Here is a 19,479-nt window from a genome sequence, read left to right as displayed (position 1 = left end):
AAGTGGGGGGTTAACTCAGTAATATTGTGTGTGTGTGTGTGTGTGTGTGTGTGTGTGTGTGTTTTTTTTTAATAAATGGAAGTGGTCAAAGGAAGTAAAGTATAAAATATTTTCAATTTCTAACAAAACGAAAGATCTCTCTTACTGTCGATATTTTCAATCAGGACTTGAATACAGGCAGTAAATAACGTTGGTAATTCTGGAATAGAAAAAATATATAGTGTAAGTGTGTTAAATAATAGAACATTACATCTTTCTCTCTCTCTCACACACACACACACACTCTGAGAAGCAAAACCACTAGCCAAAATTTCACATCAATTTTTTTTGTCTCCCTCTCTGTGCACATGTTAATAAATAGTTCAATTATTCTTCAGTCAACAATGACTCTTAAAGGAAGGCTTTTATGCTGGTTTCTTTTCATTGTCACTCAGGTCAAATGTACCAGTGTCATTTCAGCCACATTCCCATACCCCCACCCCCAATGACATCCTGGTTCATGCAAACACACTGCTTTGCAATTTGGAACCCTTTATTTATATCTATCCTCACAGAACAGAACAGTAGCAAGGCCGTCTATCCTCAGACTCTTTCCTGGTTAACTAAGGCCTTATTCTATTGTTTTTTACAACTACCCAGGCTGTTGGTGTCCTGAATAAACTGAATTTCAACATCCTTATTTTTTTAACTTTTACAAAAAAAGAAAACTGCAAATATAGAAACATTGGATTCTTTTAACAGAAGCTATAAACATTTGGATCAGGTCTGTGGATAAGATTCTTCCTCATTCCCATCAGTCCCAGAGGCCTTCACAGCGCTGCTACCTTTGCTGACAACAAAAGGATTCTCTCTCCAAGCAAAGAGTAGACTGTGAATAGTGACAAGATGTGAACAGCAAGCTGCAAAATTGTTAGAGCATTGAGCAAAATGCCCTGTGGTATTTTACGTTCTAAATTCAGCACCCACCAGAGTTAGCATTGTCTTTCATTTTCAAGGGTTGGGTGTCAATAAAGCAAAGTACCAATCAAGAAGGATATTAGTCGACTAATCCCCTTTCCTCAAAATTGTTGGTCTTGTGCTTAATCTCAAACTATAAATAGACATCATCCAATGCTAACTGATAAATATATTTCAGAGAAGACCCTTTGAAATGTAAAAGTGATTTTACAGGAGTGGCTGTGTGGAAAGTAGCTTGCTTACCAACCACATGGTTCTGGATTCAATCCCACTGCGTGGCACCTTGGACAGTAGTTTTTAAGATGATTCTAATGTACTTGTATGTGTCAAACGTATGTCCTGAGCCCAACTTGAAACTGCATCCTATAGGATCAATGTGACTAAAACCCAAGTCAGACATTCATGCCTCATTTGGGACGTCTGTTACAGTGGTTCAAACAAGTTGCCTGAACTGGATGAAGTACATATGGACTTACAGCTGAATAAAACTTGAAAGCTACGTAATAATATATTTTTGTTATAAAAATATATTCAGTCATGGTTGAATTATTTACTTCATAACAGTGCACAAAGAAAACAATAATAAAGAGGGTGTGTGTAAAATGAGTGCAGAGTATGTACGAAGCAAGATCAGGATATATATAAGTGAAATGAGGGTAGAGTGTATAAAATGAAACCAGTTACCTTTTAAAGTTGCTTTCTTCCCAGAATACACACATTCTCGTGTTCTTGATTTAATTCCAATAAGCACAGAATCGAGATCATCACCACCTAAAGAGAAAAAAATGAGAGGGACATCTCAGTAATTAACAGAAACCTCAAATATATATATATGTGTGTGTGTGTGTGTATAAATGTATGTTTGTGAATATTGAAATCTAGCAGAGGATAAAAATTGAAGATTGACATGTTTACAACTGACATAACAATGGTTCCCAGCTTTGGTTACAAAATCTGTATTTAAAGAATGGTTCAAGAATTGTTTCTCTCCCAGGGCCAACAGATGCTGCGAGTCACTAAATTTGGATTTTAACATTTTATGAGTGTTTGACAATACTACAGGTCATTCAAGTGCACTTGGTGACTTAGACCAAGAGTGAAAGCAACATTAACCCATTCGTTACCAAACCGCCCAAAACCGCCTGAAAAAAATTTTGGTTAATGTGACCAAGCCGCCTCAAACCGCCCGAATTTACCTATTCATATTTAAATGAGAATATCAGAGTAAATCTCTTTAGTACATTCGTGAAAACACGTATTATACTTCGTAAACAGTTCAACTACAGTTTTGTACAAAAATCGAAGAGTAATTTTAATTCCGTGAATTATGGGAGATTTTTTTCCGAAATTTGTTCCTATTGTGTTTTCAAAATTTGTAATTCTGACAAAAAATGGATACGAATTTCATTATATCAAGCAGCGAGTCAGAATTCGAAGGATTTTCTACTGAAGACCTTCATAAATCTAACTCTATGACTGAAAAAAAAAGCATGTGGTATTTGATAATGAATCTGATGTTTCATTTTCCGAAAGTGAAAACAGTGAATCTGAGAGCTCCGACAGCGATAAAGAAAATGAATTGGCACCTGAATGGAGTGAAAATTTAAAAACTGTTTCTTTTGGTGATTTTTCTGAAGAAACTGGACCAAGCCACAGACTTTCCCAGAAGAGTAAAGCCTTAAACTATTTCTTTTTACTTTTTCGAATGAGCCTATTTGAAATCATTACGGCGGAAACGAACCGTTACGCTAAACGTAAACAAAGCGAAAAAGAAGGATAGTTTGTTATTTCCCACAACCTTAAATGAAATTAAGGCCTATTTTGCCATAAATATTATTATGGGTATCAGAAAGTTACCCAGAATAACAAATTCTATCGTAAAATTTTGTTGTATACCCAATTGAATATTAGCTAATAACCCATTTTCTATAGCGATGTTTGAACAAAATTTTAATAATTTTATATATTGTTGAATTTACCTGTATCTACCTGCAATTAGAGTCACTTTGTGACAAAAATTATAGTATAGAATTGGTTGAGAACATTTCATTAAATTATCTTCCAAAATTCATGTTAATATATTGATAAATAAAAAAGTTATAGTTGTTTAATGAAACCAGACTAAATTTATGATTACGTTAGAAATTAATTGAAACACATAAGGGGTGTATTTTGGTCAGAAATATAGTAACGAAAGGGTTAAAGGACTACTATTTGCAAAGAACTGTTGCCCAGACTATTAAAAATCACTGAAAGAAAAATCAGTTGTTACTGTGACATATTGCTTTTGAAAGATTTAAAATACTGAAGACAACCTTTCTACATCCAGTCACAAATTCAAGGAAAGTTAAACTAGTCTTTGAGAGACTTTCAATAGCAGCAATTAAGGTGCTTTCCTTAAGTACGGTATATCCAGTGACAAATAAAATTAAATGCCTCTTTGTATCAAGCCAAGAAGGCTTCAGCAATATTTTTCTTCACTTTATTTACCAAATGTTGTTCAGCACTTTCAACCTGCCTTGCTTATCAGTCATTCACATTACCACCAGCTATTTTGTGTAATGAAGCAAGGCAATCTGAGAATTGGAAAAGGTGGAGAGACTATGGATTGACCCAAACCAAGCCAGATATCTGCCCTCAGATATGAAACTCAAGTTGTTGTCTGATACCATTTAAGATACTGCATATAAAAATGTTCATAACTCACCAATGTACTGAGTTTTTATAGTTGGTGAATTTATCAACAAGCACAAACAGCATGCACATGTGTGTGTGTGTGTGTGTTTTGGTATGTGTATATGTAGTATGTATATACACATCAGGTTTCCATCAACAAAAATCCACTCACGTGACATTGGTCAACTTTAGCTGTGGTAGTAATCATTAGCTCAAAGTGCTCTATGAGATCAAACCTTAAACAACGTTGTTGCAAAGCAAACTTCTTAACAGGGCAGCCAGACCTGTGCTAGGTTTCATTTACATTGGAAGGGTCAGGAGCATTCACAGTGTGGCCTTGTTCCCACCAAGCTTTTCATCATCACACAAAAGACTTGATAAGAAAGGAATTTACATTGAAAACCTTATCAATTCATTGATAAATTACTTACTGTTTGTCACAGCTTTCCGTTCTACTTTGTTACCATCACTGAGTCTCCATGGATGGTAATGGGCCTGAGTTTCTGGTAAAGAACTCAATATTTCAGATTCAGAAGGAAGAAGCTGGAAAAATGAAAGGTAAAGGAACAGAAGCAGGAGATTAGTTAATTAAAATAACATTTATGTATTTTGCATTTTCCCTAAAATAACAATACATAAATACTTCACATCACTCTCTTTCTCCCATATCCCTTACTCTTTTTTTATTCCCATTTCTCTCACTCTCTTTTCCTCTCTCTTCCTTATACACACAAACACAGACACACACAGCATTTCTCTCTCTCTCTCTCTCTCTCTGTTATGATACATGCTTCTAGCTAGAAGAACAAAAGAAAAAGAAGGAAAAGATGCTGAGGGAAAAATTGACACACTCTACACTTCATTACCATAATATAAATTAATAAATTCTCTACATCTTTTTCTCTTGCCCTTTTATTCTGAAAAAAGACTCAAGATCCTTCACCATTATCATTTAACGTCCATTTTCCATGCTGGCATGGGTTGGACAGTTTGACAAGAGCTGGCCAGCTGGAAAGTTGTACAGATTCCAATTTGGCATGGTTTCTATGGCTAGACGTCACTGCTGATGCCAAACTGTGCAGAGAGTACTGGGTGCTATAGGTAGTGTAACACTGGTACAAGTGCTTTTCAAATGCCTCTGGCACAGGTGCTGTTTTATGTGGTACCATTGGGGTCACAAGTAACTTGCAAGACAAGGATTGCTTAGTTGAGAGAGGGAATGGAACCAAGGGAAATGGTTGTATGCCAGGTGAGAGGTTAGAGTATGATAGAGGGCTAGAGATAGTTATTTTACTATAGAGGAGAAACTTAGCTATCCCAGAAGGACGAGGTAGGAGAAGGTAGGTGGAAGAGAGTTAGAGAAAAAAGGTGTAAAGACAGTGAGAGCAAGAGAGAGAGAGAGAAACAGATGGTGTTGGAGATATAATGAGGTCTACCCACAGTGAGGGTTGTTTTCAGACAAAAGAAGGACACATTAATATACTCCACAACCCCTAATTACCAATCTGTACCCTTAGGTGCAGGAGTAGCTATGTGGTAAGAAGCTTGCTTACCAACCACATGGTTCTGGGTTCAGTCCCACTGTATGGCACCTTGGGCAAGTGTCTTCTACTATAGCCTCGGGCCGACCAAAGCTTTGTCAGTGGATTTGGTAGACAGAAACTGAAAGAAGCCCGTCGTATATATATCTGAATATGTATATATGTGTGTGTGTGTATGTTTGTGTGTCTGTGTTTGTCCCCCAAACATCGCTTGACAACCGATGCTGGTGTGTTTATGTCCCCCTAACTTAGCAGTTCGGCAAAAGAGACCAATAGAATAAGTATTAGGCTTACAAAGAATAAGTCCTGGGGTCGATTTGCTCAACTAAAGACAGCGCTCCAGCATGACCACAGTCAAATGACTGGAACAAGTAAAAGAGTAAACAATACAGAATATTTGCCCTGCAACCTCAAGACCCACTACTCTTCTCCACTCAGCTACTCAACAACTACATTCAATAGTTTTAAAAAGACAAAAACTTCATATAAATATAATAGTTTCTGACAAAAAAATACCAGGTGAAAGAATATAGTTGGTTAAATGAACCTCAGTACATGAATGGTACTTTATTTCATCAACCCAGAAAGATAAAAGACAAAGTTAATAATCTCGGTAGGATTTCAACAAAGAGAAATAACAAAATACTTCAAGACCATTCACCTGGAACTTTATCAGTTCTTATTTACATTATTTACATTTGATGGATATTAGTCCTCATCTTGTTTGTTGTTAACACAACGTTTCGGCAGATATACCTTCCAGCCTTCATCAGGTGTCTTGGGGAAATTTCAAAACTGGATTTGCATTCCTAAGGTATTTTGCGATGTTATTATTATTATTATTATTCAAGTTACTGCTTGGAATCGAACTCAGAATCTTGGGATTAGTAGCCCATGCTCTTAACCCCTATGCCATATGCCCACAGGCTTTTCTTTTTTTTTTTTAGAATGAGAACCCAGGTTCAAAATTTCCCCAAGACACCTGGTATGAACACTGGAGGGTATATCAACCAAAACGTTGTGTTAACAATAAACAAGATGAGGACAAATATCCGTCAAATGTAAATAATGTACATAATTCCTCATCTCTTAAATAGAGAACTGTGTTTATCAGTTCTGTTCGTCATCCACTGCTTTTAATTATAACAAAATTATTTTAAGACTTACCTCTTTGGAAGCTGAAGGCACATGTAAAACATGAGATGTGCTACTTTTAGGCTCTTTGGATTTTTTACTTAATTGTAAACTGGAGGAGGATGAATGACTTTTACTACTATCTTTAGGAGAGTTCAATTCTTTCTTTTCTTTTGAAGACTTACTACTATCATCTTTGTCATGTTTCTTTTTCTTAAACTTTTTCTTCATTGCTGAATCATCATAGTTCATAAAGTCCTCAAAACTCAAGCCATCTCCCGCAGATTTTTTCTTCCTTTTGAGATTCTGTGATTTCTTTACTTTTGCTTTGCTCTCAGACTCACTTTTACTCTTTGAACTCTGATGATGTTCTTTGCTTGAATCACTGACAGTTTTGTTTTTCTTTTCTGGTGATCTGGAAGTCTCTGAATTGCTTTTGCTGCTCTGGTGCTTTTTCCTCTCTTTGATATTTTCAGAAGTTTTATCACATTCTTTTGTGGAAGATCTTGGTTGAGGAGAAGATTGAGGAGAAGACTGACGTTTTGTTCGGCAAGGAGTGGTTTTCTCATCATCAGATGAAGTCTTGCCAGATTGTTCCGTGGATGTGGAATTATATGGAGATGAACTACTACTTACTGACCGTTTGTCTGTGAGATTGTTTTCTTGTTTTGACACTAAAGATTTCCACAAAGTTACCACAGCTCGTGCTTTCTCCCCAATCTCACCTTCACGCTTTCTAAATGAGTTGACAGCTTTTCCAATTCCAGTCGACTGGCAAAATGACAAAAAAAAAATATAATATAAGAAAGAACATTACCTACATTCGTTCCATTCAATTAGTGTTGTTCTACTGCTGACTGATAGCTTCAGCATACCATTAGCAACTTAACTTTGGTGGTTATAAGCTCAGCAAGGCAGTGAAGCCATTGGAGCATCAGACAGTATAGCTTGCATCACTTGTTCTCTTTGTACTTTAAATTCAAATCCTGCCAAAGGTCGCCTTTGTCTTGCTTAGTTTCAGGATTGATAGCAAAAAGTACAATTCAAGGGTTAGAAGATTGGTATCTGCTCTGGCTCTTTACATTCTGACAGCAACATCTGTGACGAGACCAGTGCCAAGTTGTATCAGCCTAAGTCAGCAGCCTTACTCTTAGATAAACATGGCATGGAGAGGGAAGACATGCTTACATGGGAAACTGGCAGTCTTCTTCAAAAAATCTTGCCCAAGCCTATACATACATGTACAGATAAATGGTCAACTTTAACCAATGGAGGTTCTAACTATAAGCCAACCTGTCTATAAACCAATATTGGCCAATTGCAGGTTCACTAGAGCACATTTGTAGTTGAGTAATTGGCTCTGCACATCAGCACCTTATGTAGAATTTGAACTCAAAACACAATGAACAGAACAAATACCACAAGTCATCTCATCCAATGCTCTAATAATTCCAAAAATCACCCATATGGACTGGCATGGTATTTATTGACCTTAAAAGAATAAAAGGCAAAGTTGACCTGGGCAAGATCTGAACTCAGAGCTCACAGAGTTGGAACAAATACCATGAGCTGTTCTATCTGTCATTGCAATAACCCTGCCAATTCATTGTTATTTTGATATTTGAGAATAGTTAGATATATATTTAATATATACTGATAGTACCCGCCTGACTGGCCCTCATGCCAGTGGCATGTAAAAGCACCCACTACACTCTCCGAGTGGTTGGTGTTAAGAAGGGCATCCAGCTGTAGAAACTTTGCCAGATCAGATTGAGCCTGGTGCAGCCTCTGGCTCACCAGTCCTCAGTCAAACTGTTCAACCCATTCCAGCATGGAAAGTGGACGTAAAACGACAATGACGACAGACAGATAGATATTGAATTATATAACTAATAATTAATTCATTGACACAAGCAGGATGACAAGCAAAGTCAACATTGGCAGGATTTGAACTCAGGATATAAACTCGCACACTCCAATCTATATTAACCATAAAACCAATTTTAGGTTTCGTAGAAGTTGACTGTGGCAAAAAGTTTGTGTCACTGAAGCCAGCACAACAAAATATAATTTATACAGACAGAAGGTAAATCCAAAGTAAATTTAGATTATCTTTCTTCTTATTTTATTCTCTTTGCAATTCTAAATTTTACAAAAGAAATCTATTTTCTGAGATAAATAATCTAGTTTTTAAGAAACTGTAGATGAGAGATAAACTTCTTTCATTACAAGTAATTCTTTCAGAAAAAATCCTGCTACATCAACAATTTCGAAATACAATAATTTTGTTTCCATTTTTATTTTGAAAATAATGAAGACTTTATTACAACAACTTTTTCATTATTAAAATTGTGTCTGGAATATAAATTGACACAAAATTTTAATGGAAAGTTTCAATTTAGGTCAATTTAAAACAGACAATTTGTATCATACAACTAAAGGTTGTTTCAAGTAAGTTGGTATCAAAAAGGGATAACCGTGTAAAGTTGTTAAAAACAAACAAAAAGACAGAAAATATACGGTTCTTTAGTTCACCATTCTGATAAACTATTTTTTCCAATTAATTATCAACAGTGCTGAATACATAATCACAGGCATCAAAATGCAGATGCTGAAACTGGACAGCAACATCATCAACTTCACCAGCCTGCAAAAATAAGTGAAATTATTTCATTTTCACTGGAACCAATAAAAATAGAAGCCCTTTGCTAATACTAATCACAGTAGATATAGGACTTGTGTTTTGTTTTGTTAAATGAAGTGGATCAATAGACATTTCATCTAAATGTCTCAGATGTTTGTTATTACTAACATTACAATTTACAAGACAATTAATCTCATCTTTAAAGTGTGTATTTACTATTTATTATTGTTATATATCTGTGCTATATTGTTATATATTGCTATATTGTTATATATCTGTGCTATGTTTGCTGTTTGATTATCATCAGGTGTTCAGAACTTTCCAGGATATGCACTAGGTTCTGGATTAGATTTGAATGAAGAACCTTAGACCCAGCTCGCCAAATAAGGACTGGCTTGGACTGTAACAACCTATTCAACCTACGCCATCAAAGAAAATGAGACAGTTTTCTTATTGGCTCAATTGTTTTTTCAACTTTGCGATACCCTTCCTATTTTTAACCATTCAACTGTGAAATAAGGCTGGAGCATAAAATCAAGCAGAATATGTGCTATGAGCAAGTAGAATAAAGCAATGAGTTCTTGTAATAAGGTTTAAACCACTAAATATTTTGCCAGTCACGCTAATGATTCTGCCAGCTTACCACCTTAGAAATAATAACACAATGAATAAATATAATTATCAATGTTCTTACCTGTAAAATATCAATAGTCACTGGGAACCGTAATAATTTGTTAAAAATGTAAAGCAACTGCAATGAGAAATCAATAATTTTTTTTAATTCATGCTCTACAAAACACACACTTTTTAAAGATAAACTTATGATAAACATCAATTTAATACAGAAAAGAAAAATAGGCACATTGGTAGATGAACTAGCAAAATAATCAGTCCATTACTTCAACAAAGTGCTTACCTTTAGAAATGGTGTAAGTTTAGGGAGGTGAATAAAAGGAGAAGTTATTTCAGTTATGTATATACACACTGATGCATAATCATCTTTATAAGATACATCTACATACATGTATATAACATCCTCATCATTTTACATCTGCTTTTCTCTGTTGACATGGGTTGGATGACACATCTTGAAGCAATACCTATACATATATCCTTTATGTATAGGTATTGCATATATATACACACATATATATCACCATCATCATCATTATTATTATTATTATTTAGCTTCCATTGTCCATGCTAGCATGGGTTTGACTGTTTGACCAGGGCTGGTAAGCTGGAAGGCTGCATCAGACTCCAGTCTGATTTGGCATGGTTTTCAACAGCTGGATGTCCCTCCTAACGCCAACCACTCCGAGAGTATAATGGGTGCTTTTACGTGCCACTGGTACAGGTGCCATTTGTGTGACACCAGTATCTGCTACAACTACGATTTTGCTCGGCTTGATGGGTCTTCTCCTCAAACACAACATAATGCCAAAAGTCTCAGTCATTCCCTCTATGAGGCTCAATGCTTGAAAAGAACCCAGCCACTTTGCTTCCATAAGACCCAAAGGTGCTCTTTACATTCCACTGGCACGAGTGCCAGTTACATGATACCAGCACCAGCTATGACTACGATTTTACGTGGCTTGAAAGATCTTCTTAAGCACAGCATATAGCCGAAGGTCTCGGTCACCAGTCATTGCTTCTGTGAGGCTCAAAGTTCGAAGATCATGCTTCATCACATCTTCTTGGGTCTACTGTACACATTGCCAACCCTCACCTTACTATACATAACTTGTACAGCTCTCACCAACAACTCATCTATCCATAGTTTCCACACTGACCACCAGATAAGGGATCAGAAGACCCTATCAAAGGCTTTCTCTAAGTCAACAAAGGCCAAGTACAGATTTTTATCTTTGACTATGTCTTTCTCCTGCAGCTGCCTTACAAGAAATATGGCATCAGTGGTGCTTCTCCCTGGCACAAAATCAAACTGCATCTCATCTCTCTCCCTCATTAGTTGGGCTATGATGCTCTCCATAACTTTCATTCCCTGATCCAACAATTTGATACCTCTGTAAATATTTCTAAGGCATCACCTTTACCTTTATAGCAGTTGACTACAGTGCTGCTATACCAGTCATTGGGTATGATTCCTTCATGAACCACCTGATTAACAACATGGGTAACTAGACCATAACCCACACCATGTGCTTGTGTGTGTGTGAAGGCACGTGGCTTAGTGGTTAGGGCATTCAACTCAAGATTGTAAGGTCATGAGTTCAATTCCCGGCGACGCGTTGTGTCCTTGAGCAAGACACTTTATTTCATGTTGCTCCAGTCCACTCAGCTGGCAAAAATAAATTGTACCTGTATTTCAAAGGGCCAGCCTTGCTACACTCCGTGTTACACTGAATCTCCCTGAGAACTACATTTGGGGTACACGTGTCTGTGGATTGCTCAGTCACTTGCACATTAATTTCACGAGCAAGCTGTTTTATTGATCATATCAGTTGGGTGTATGGATGACTGTACCCATATTTGCTTATTGACTGTATATCCATATCTATGTAAGGGCATATGCATGTGTGATGCATGTACCTCAAGTATAAGATAGAGTTTGTGTCTGCATGTGAGTGTAGCTGTGTAAGTCTGTATGTATTTGTGTGGGTATCTCTGCACCCATTTGTGCATATACATATATATATCCTTTTCTACTCTAGGCACAAGGCCCAAAATTTTTGAGGAGGTGGGGCAGGCGATTAGATTGACACCACTACATAACTGGTACTTAATTTGTTGAACCTGAAAGGATAAAAGGCAAAGTCGACGTCGGTGGAATTTGAACTCAGAACATAAAGACTGATGAAATACTGCTAAGCATTTCACCCAGTGTGCTAACATTTCTGCCAGCTCATTGCCTTAATATTAATATATATATATATGTCATCATCATCATTTAACATCCATTTTCCGTGCTTGCATGGGCTGAATAGTTCAACAGGAGTTGGCCATCCAGGGAGCTGTACAGACTCCAGTAGTCTGTCTTGGCATGGTTTCTATAGCTGGATACCTTTCCTAACGCCCACCACTTTACAGAATGTGCTGAGTGCTTTTTACATGCCACTGGCATCGGTGCATTTAAACAACACTAGTAAGAGTGCATTTATGCAGCAGTGGCACAAGTGCATTTTACATGGCACCAGGACAAGTACATTTTACATAGCACTGGTACAAGTGCATATTACATGGCATCAGCACCTACAAAGGTGCATACCTGTATGTATGGATGGCCCCAATATTTACTTAGCTTGAAGCATCTCCTCAAGTACAGCAAATCACCACAACTCCCAGTCCTTTATCATTTCCTCAGTGAGGCCCAACATCAGAAGATCCTTTCTCACCCCTTTTTTAAGCAGCTATCCCCATCAATATGACCAAACCAGCACAGTCTTCTCTCTTGAACCCTACATCTGATGCCCCTTATACCCAGTTTTCCTCATCATTTACAATCTGTCGTGTGAGCACACTGACATTACCCATCCAGTGGAGCATGCTAGCTTCATTTCTTTCAAGCCTTCACAAATCTTCTGTAGTCATAGACCATGTTGCACTGATCACTGTCTTACCAGACTATCAGATGTTATTACATGTCTTTGATGATAATATGTTTCCAATTCTTTCTTCACCGCACCATTTTTTTCCCATCTTGGCCCAAATTGTTTGACTTAATCATCATGGAAGCCTTCTCATGGATACCACTTGGCAATTGCATGAGCCCACCTGTTGTCTGTGAATCTTGCAACATATCCAGCACACTAGAACTTGTGCTATCAGTATTTCACTCTACACCATTCTCGAATTATCTTATTCCAGGTGTGTTTTTGCAATGTTATTTCCATTGCCCTTTGTATTGTAGCCAATCAATGTTTTTCCCTCTTCAGAGTAGCTCACATCTTACTTGTATATAAGAGCAGAGGTAGGATAGTGCTGTTGAAGAGTTTGGCACAGAGTCTTGTGCAGTTTTAGGTCAATGCCTTCCATCCTACTCTTACTCTCCTTCAGATTTTGGCACCCATGTATATCAATTGTATACCTAAAGTAGACATACTCCTTTACTTTTGCAATTTCTTTGCTTACCACCTCTACTTAACCTTGTGCTATGTTTTCAGATCACATGTATTTTGTTTTCATATAGTTCCTTTTAAGGCCTACTGCTGAGCTATGAGTATCTAGCACAGTCAGCATGGTCTACAACTGACCTGTCGTTTCACTGATGAGTACAATGTCATGTGCAAATCAGAGGTGTATTAGGAGCTCAACATTGATGTTTATGCCACCTGTCCAGTCAATGTCTGTGATGACCATTTCTAGACATGCAGCGAAGAGTTTTGGAGATATGGTATTATCTTGTTTAATACCCTTCCCAATTGGAACTCATACTTGTGGCAACAGCAAAGATACATCAGTGGTACCTCCAGAGTATGCATCCCTGAGCAGTTTGATGAATTGCAGCTCAATACCTTGCATTTCCTGAGATGTCAGCATAGTGTTTATCGTGACGAAGGCAATACAGAGACAGCCTTCTACTCTTTCACTCCTTCTATAAGCTGTGTTAGATTGAATATGTGATCTATTGTATTGTAGTTTATGCATAAACTTGTTTTCTACCTCAGCTGCTGATTGTCAAGATGCTTCAATAGTCTAGGGACTATGATCTTCATAAACAACTTATAGAGATGAGAGAAGATGCATATGGAGTGATAATTTCTTAAATCTTCTTTATTACCCTTCTTACAATGCAAGATGGTACTCAACTCTTTCCACAGCAAAAGGTATTTTACCTTCCTTCAGATAGTAACTGAAGTGTAGAATGAGGATTTTCATGTCAGCACTTTAACATCTCTGTTGTTATGCCATCTCTTCCTGGAGCTTTAACTGCTTTCATCAAATTGAAAACATTTTCTATTTTACTGGTCAAAATAGGTGGCACTTCTAACATTTGTAAGGGTGGAGGATCAAGCTTCACTAATGATTTCAAAAGGCTGGTGTCATAGGTCACATATTTCTATTCCTCTTTGTCTCTCACTGTAAGCCTATCCTTGTTAATTGCCATCACATCTGACCTAGAGAGCACCAGCTCTCTCTTGCATCTTTCTAAACTTTTCCTTTCCTCTGCATCCTGTATCATCTTCTTCAATCTATAATTCTCAAAGTCATTTTCTAGATGTTGTTTGATTGCTTTGCAGAGAACTAAACACTCAGGTGGATCTTTCATGCTCCTCTTCACAGTTTCCCCCTTTCTCTAGCATTTTCTTCATCTCTTCTGAGATTCTTCCATCAGGCTCCAGCTGGCTTGCAGTTCTCATCGTCCACACGCAGCTTTTACTTTTCTGGACCAGTGAACTGTAGTCTTCATCACCTTAGTTCAAGTTGACTCTAAACTTTCCTCTTGATAGCATCCAGCAGCTGCATCACATCAAAGGCCTCGTTACATTGATTCTTCATTGAGATATGCAGAGCCTTTTCATTCATGGATTTAGTCCCATGGTCTGGGTCCTTGGGCCATACCTTGGACCACTCACAAGGCTTTGATTGGCTTAGGGTCTTCTATAACTCTAGGCCAATCAAAGCTTTGTGAGTAGATTTAGTAGAGGGAAAATGAAAGAAGCCCATTGTATTTTATATGTACACATATCTGTGTGAGGAGGTGTCTCTTTGTCTTGACGCTACATTGTAAAACAGTGTCTTTTGCTTACAATCTTCTGTAAAAACATGTTCAGCAATGAGGAAAAATTACCTTGCTTGGAAACAAGTAGGGGAAGACAAAAAGGACATCTGGCCATAAAAAATTGCCTCAACAAATTGTCTGACCCATACAGCATGAAAAACTAGACATAAAAGCGACAACGATGATTGATTGATGCATGCATGCATACATACCACTGTAGTATCTACAGATGAAATATGATGTTGTAGCTAGGACACTGTATAATGAGATCCATCAGAAGGATAACCCCAAGGCCAAAGAAATAAGAACCCACAGTATGGTAGAAGCCATAGCCACTCATAATAAAAAGGAGTGTTGGTGGAAAATCCCAGTGAAAACCTCAGTAAAATGTAAAGATAATAGAACTGAGATGGTGATTTGAGATAGAGAAGAGAAACTGTGTACAGTTGTGGAAATCAGCTGCCCAGCGGATGTTAACATAAAACTAAAAGATCAGCGAAAAAGAAAATACCTATGCTGAATTATTGAAAAATCTACTGTTACTCTATCCAGATTACAAGTTCAGATTTATACCGGTAATTATTGGGGCCCTGGGATATCGTTCGGTAAAAGAGAACGATAGAATAAGATTTTGACATCAAAATCAAAACAGACCTAACTGGATTCGAACCATTGTTAGCTCATATCCGGTTAGATTTATAGTGCAAAAGTTTTTCTAGTAACCAGATCAGGACGACGCTGTGACAAGAGGAGAGAGTGGGTAGTTTCATTTATTATATAAGGGAAATTTTCTGGTGACGTAAAGAGATGTTAAACGTTTGAAGCAGGAATCGTAACAGAAACAAGTCTCGTCTCTGAAGAGAACTTCAATTATCATTTTCAGTATTGTATTACAACACGAACTTAGAATTACTAAGAATTAAATTGCAGAAACACACACATTTATTTATATATATATATATATATATATATATATATATATTATATATATATATATATATATATAATATATATATATGCGTGTGATAGACAGGTAGATAACATTACAATCATATATATATATATGTATATATATATATATATATATATTATAGGTATATAGATATAAAGACACTTATATTTATAAAGAGAGGGTGAGGCGATTAAAATAGAAATATATATAACGACATAGATATTGCATTTGGTGTGTATAATAGTCATCGGTGTTTGTTGAATACAAGTTAAACATGTAATCCAGTTGGATACACACCTGGACAATATTAATTAGTCCAATAATCAACGAAAAGTCTAACGTGATAGAAAAATCATTAGAAGATCGAATGGAAAAATGAATATATACACGATAAAAGAAGAATAGGTCTTATTCTATAAATTGTAAAAATAATAAAAGAAATATCTATAATTTTGCTTACGACGTATTTTTTTAAATCCAAATAAAAATCTATAAAAACAATAAACTGTAACGTAATGAATTTTGTTTTTAAATATTAATATTGATATTAACCTTAACGTCGGTTGGATTGCCTTCTAAATAAGCTCGACATTTCATCAATTTCTGTTGAGCATTAATATCTGCCATTTCTGTTATTGATGATAACAGATTGACAAGGGACGTAACTCTGCCAACATTCACTACAAAACTTTGGATTTTGCTATTTAGAGAGCTCTTTCCCCCTCTTTCTTCCGGTGATAGTGAATGTAATGATGATGATGATGATGACGAGGATGTGGAGGGGGAGGAGAAGGAAGAGGGGGATAATGGTGGTGGTGGTGGTGATAATTAAGGGTGACGGAAGTGATTTTGGTGGGGGATATTGATCATGTTGGTGATGGTGATAGTGATGGTAATGACAACGGTAGGGGTGATGGGCGACATTAATAACTGGTTGTGATGACTGTTGGCAGTGGTGGTGATGATGATGATGATGATGATAGCAAATCAATTTCTCCTGCTCGTTTTCTCTGCAGTTGACACAAGTGACAGCTACAGTAACCTGGCTAAATTACAATTTAAGTTGAGGAATAAAGTTACTTTTTTTTTTTTTTTTTACTAGTTTCAGAGAAAGGGGTAGTACCCAAGGCCTTCACAGGCCCTGCATAACCTGCAATATTGATGTTGTTAATATTCCACTTGAACCATTGCAAGCCAATATCTGTGGGGAAAATAATGAACAGGGAGGGAATCCCAGAGGGTCAAGGTTTTAAAAAGGTAAAACTGGATGTAGGCCCTGAGTAGAGGAGAGGACAAGAGGCAAATAGGGTTAGAATATGAGTGAGATAGCATGACCCCCAGCTAGCTCTGAGGAGCAAAGGACATTATAGTACCATACAAAAATAAGAGATTTTGGTGGGGGATATTGATCATGTTGGTGATGGTGATAGTGATGGTAATGACAACGGTAGGGGTGATGGGCGACATTAATAACTGGTTGTGATGACTGTTGGCAGTGGTGGTGATGATGATGATGATAGCAAATCAATTTCTCCTGCTCATTTTCTCTGCAGTTGACACAAGTGACAGCTACAGTAACCTCGCCAGTAGGTAGGGGTAGGAGCGTGTCTGTGGCCCTTTTCTGAATGTGGTCTAGGATGTCTGTGTATACATAGCAGCACCCTTCGAGGTGCATCCACTCATAAAACCTACCAGCATGGAAAAGTAAATGTAAATGATGATAATAGTTTGAGGAAGATCTGACTGCTATTTCTAAATGTTCAAACAACCATACTAAGACCCCTTCATTAGCTTGTCATATTTGTAGGTGTAAATCAGGAGTGAGAAACCTGCAGCCCTAGGGGCCCTAATGTGTGGCTTTCTAGAAGAACTCTGAATTCTCCATTAAAATGGCCACTTCTTTTCAATCCAACATCTCTACCAGCTGCAGACATGCTTATAAACTCACCTATCTGTGCAATACCCATGGCTTTCACAAAATATTTTTTCATGCTCCAAATTGTTGAAGCATGGAATAAACTAACTACAGTGATGCAGGACACTGCATCCTTCAAAAATCCCACACTTCTTGAAATTAGCCAACACTACTCCTCATATAGGGGGTTAATGGAAATTAGAATGCGGGAGGGTTTTTTTTTTTATTATTATTGTAGAAGCCATCATGTATTCTGCATTAGGTTTGTGGATAGAGTGATGAGATTGAATGTAGTGGTCTGAATCCATATTGTAATTTGGATAGATTAATGGGTTGGTGAAATCAAGCTTATCCTTTCTTGAATTTTACAGGGTGTGCTTGGGAGAATGGTGAATAGGGTAGTGATTATGAGGATACAAACATCATGATGATCACCTTGATTTTCCATCATTGTAACTATATTTTCACTGTCACGTTTCTTAGGTTATTGTTGCACACCCTCAGTAATCTTCTGCCGTCCTTAAGAATATGATGACCAACACTATTATTGTAGTGAAGACACAAAGAAACATCTTTGACTGTACCCATTAAATATGGACTAGGCTTGGTATAAAACACCTCAGTGCTTTAGAACAATGTTATCTTCTTTGTGAACAGATTAAAAAACAAATTGGAAACAATTGGTATTTATTTTATTAAATACATCAAAATATTTACTGTTTTCTAATGAATTAAGAAAGGGAACAATAAAGTATGTACACCACTTCTGGGTTTTGGGGTATATTTATTCTCCAAATTTAAAGGGTCTTTTTTTTCTTTATACATTTGGAAAAAAAATCATAAAATGAGATAAATTATATTTTTTATCTCAGTTTTGTTCCCAAACTTAAATGTTTTTGAAAGAAATGGTTTAATTAAGTGATTATTTATCATTTATTTTTAATTTTTCTTTTTTGTCTTATTGAGATACCAATTTGGTATTTTGTAATCGAAATTATATTGAAATTTTGTAAGGATAACAGATTCTTTTTTAAACTGAAATTTCAAGTGTTAAATGAAATAAGATTTTATCACCTTGAGAGTGAAGTGAGAAAAATAAACAAATCATGTCCTGCATGAAGGAAAAAAAAATAAATAAAATTGAGGTTTCTAGATATGTCCATCAATGACCCCAGAGACAATATTTCAAATATACAGAGTTCCAATAAAGAAATAAATACATAAATTCCTTCTATTGAAGATACCAATTACAGGATTTTCTAAGATTCCGCAATAAGTCACACAATTCACTGACAGAAAACTTCAATTTTAACCGTTTCTATTAAGATTTTTCATATACCTTTGTCTTAAAACACAAACATTATATATATATATATATATATATATATAACATATATTACAATTTTTAAATGGGAGTATTTGGCATACCCCTGGGTGCAACAAAAAGATTTTTTTTATTGATGTCAGAATATTTAGAAGTAAATTGTGTGTGTGTGTGAGAGAGAGAGAGAGACAGACAGAGTAGAAGTGTATCTGAGTTTACAAAGTGGAGATGCAAAGCTCAAGTACTTAAGTAACTCCCTGTTGAAGTTATCAGCTTCAAAAATAAAAACATATCCATAATAAAATAAAAATCCTGAGAGAAAAATTGTTAAACTATAACAAAGACAGAAATAAAATTCTTTCCTATTCTTTATAAGAAATATATGGCAAAATACATACCAAATTCAACAGACTAGAAGTCTGAGGCATTACAAACTTTACAACATAATATTGGCTTTTAAGTCTTTACAAGGCCAGTGTTTGTAGAGAAGGGATAGAATTGACTGAATCAATCCCACTATATTAACACCCATCAATCCTGGGTAGAGAAAAGGTTAAATCAATTTTGGTAGGATTTGAATTAAGGATGAAAGGAGATTAAACTAAATATTCTAAGACATTTAGTGCACTACTCTACACTTGCAGCAGTTTGCT

General features: G+C 36.4%; 1 protein-coding gene across 1 annotated transcript in view; it reads right to left on the bottom strand.

The window, feature by feature from the left end:
* The window catches only part of LOC115215696 (transcription elongation factor B polypeptide 3), a 35,774-nt gene extending 19,490 nt beyond the window's left edge, over nucleotides 1-16,284 (bottom strand). The window contains exons 1-6 of the mRNA XM_029784978.2: nucleotides 16,140-16,284; nucleotides 9,647-9,703; nucleotides 6,342-7,079; nucleotides 4,065-4,176; nucleotides 1,642-1,728; nucleotides 146-199 (exon numbers count right to left, since the gene is read on the bottom strand). Coding sequence (XP_029640838.1) covers nucleotides 146-199; nucleotides 1,642-1,728; nucleotides 4,065-4,176; nucleotides 6,342-7,079; nucleotides 9,647-9,703; nucleotides 16,140-16,214 — 1,123 coding nt within the window. The 5' untranslated portion in view covers nucleotides 16,215-16,284. The remainder of the gene's footprint in view (nucleotides 1-145; nucleotides 200-1,641; nucleotides 1,729-4,064; nucleotides 4,177-6,341; nucleotides 7,080-9,646; nucleotides 9,704-16,139) is intronic.
* Nucleotides 16,285-19,479: the final 3,195 nt, after the last annotated feature.

This window comes from Octopus sinensis, linkage group LG9 (genome assembly GCF_006345805.1).
Source record: "Octopus sinensis linkage group LG9, ASM634580v1, whole genome shotgun sequence".
NCBI classification, from domain to species: Eukaryota; Metazoa; Mollusca; class Cephalopoda; order Octopoda; family Octopodidae; genus Octopus; species Octopus sinensis.
The sequence above is the reverse complement of the archived record's forward strand: the minus strand, read 5'-3'. Positions and strand labels throughout refer to the sequence as shown.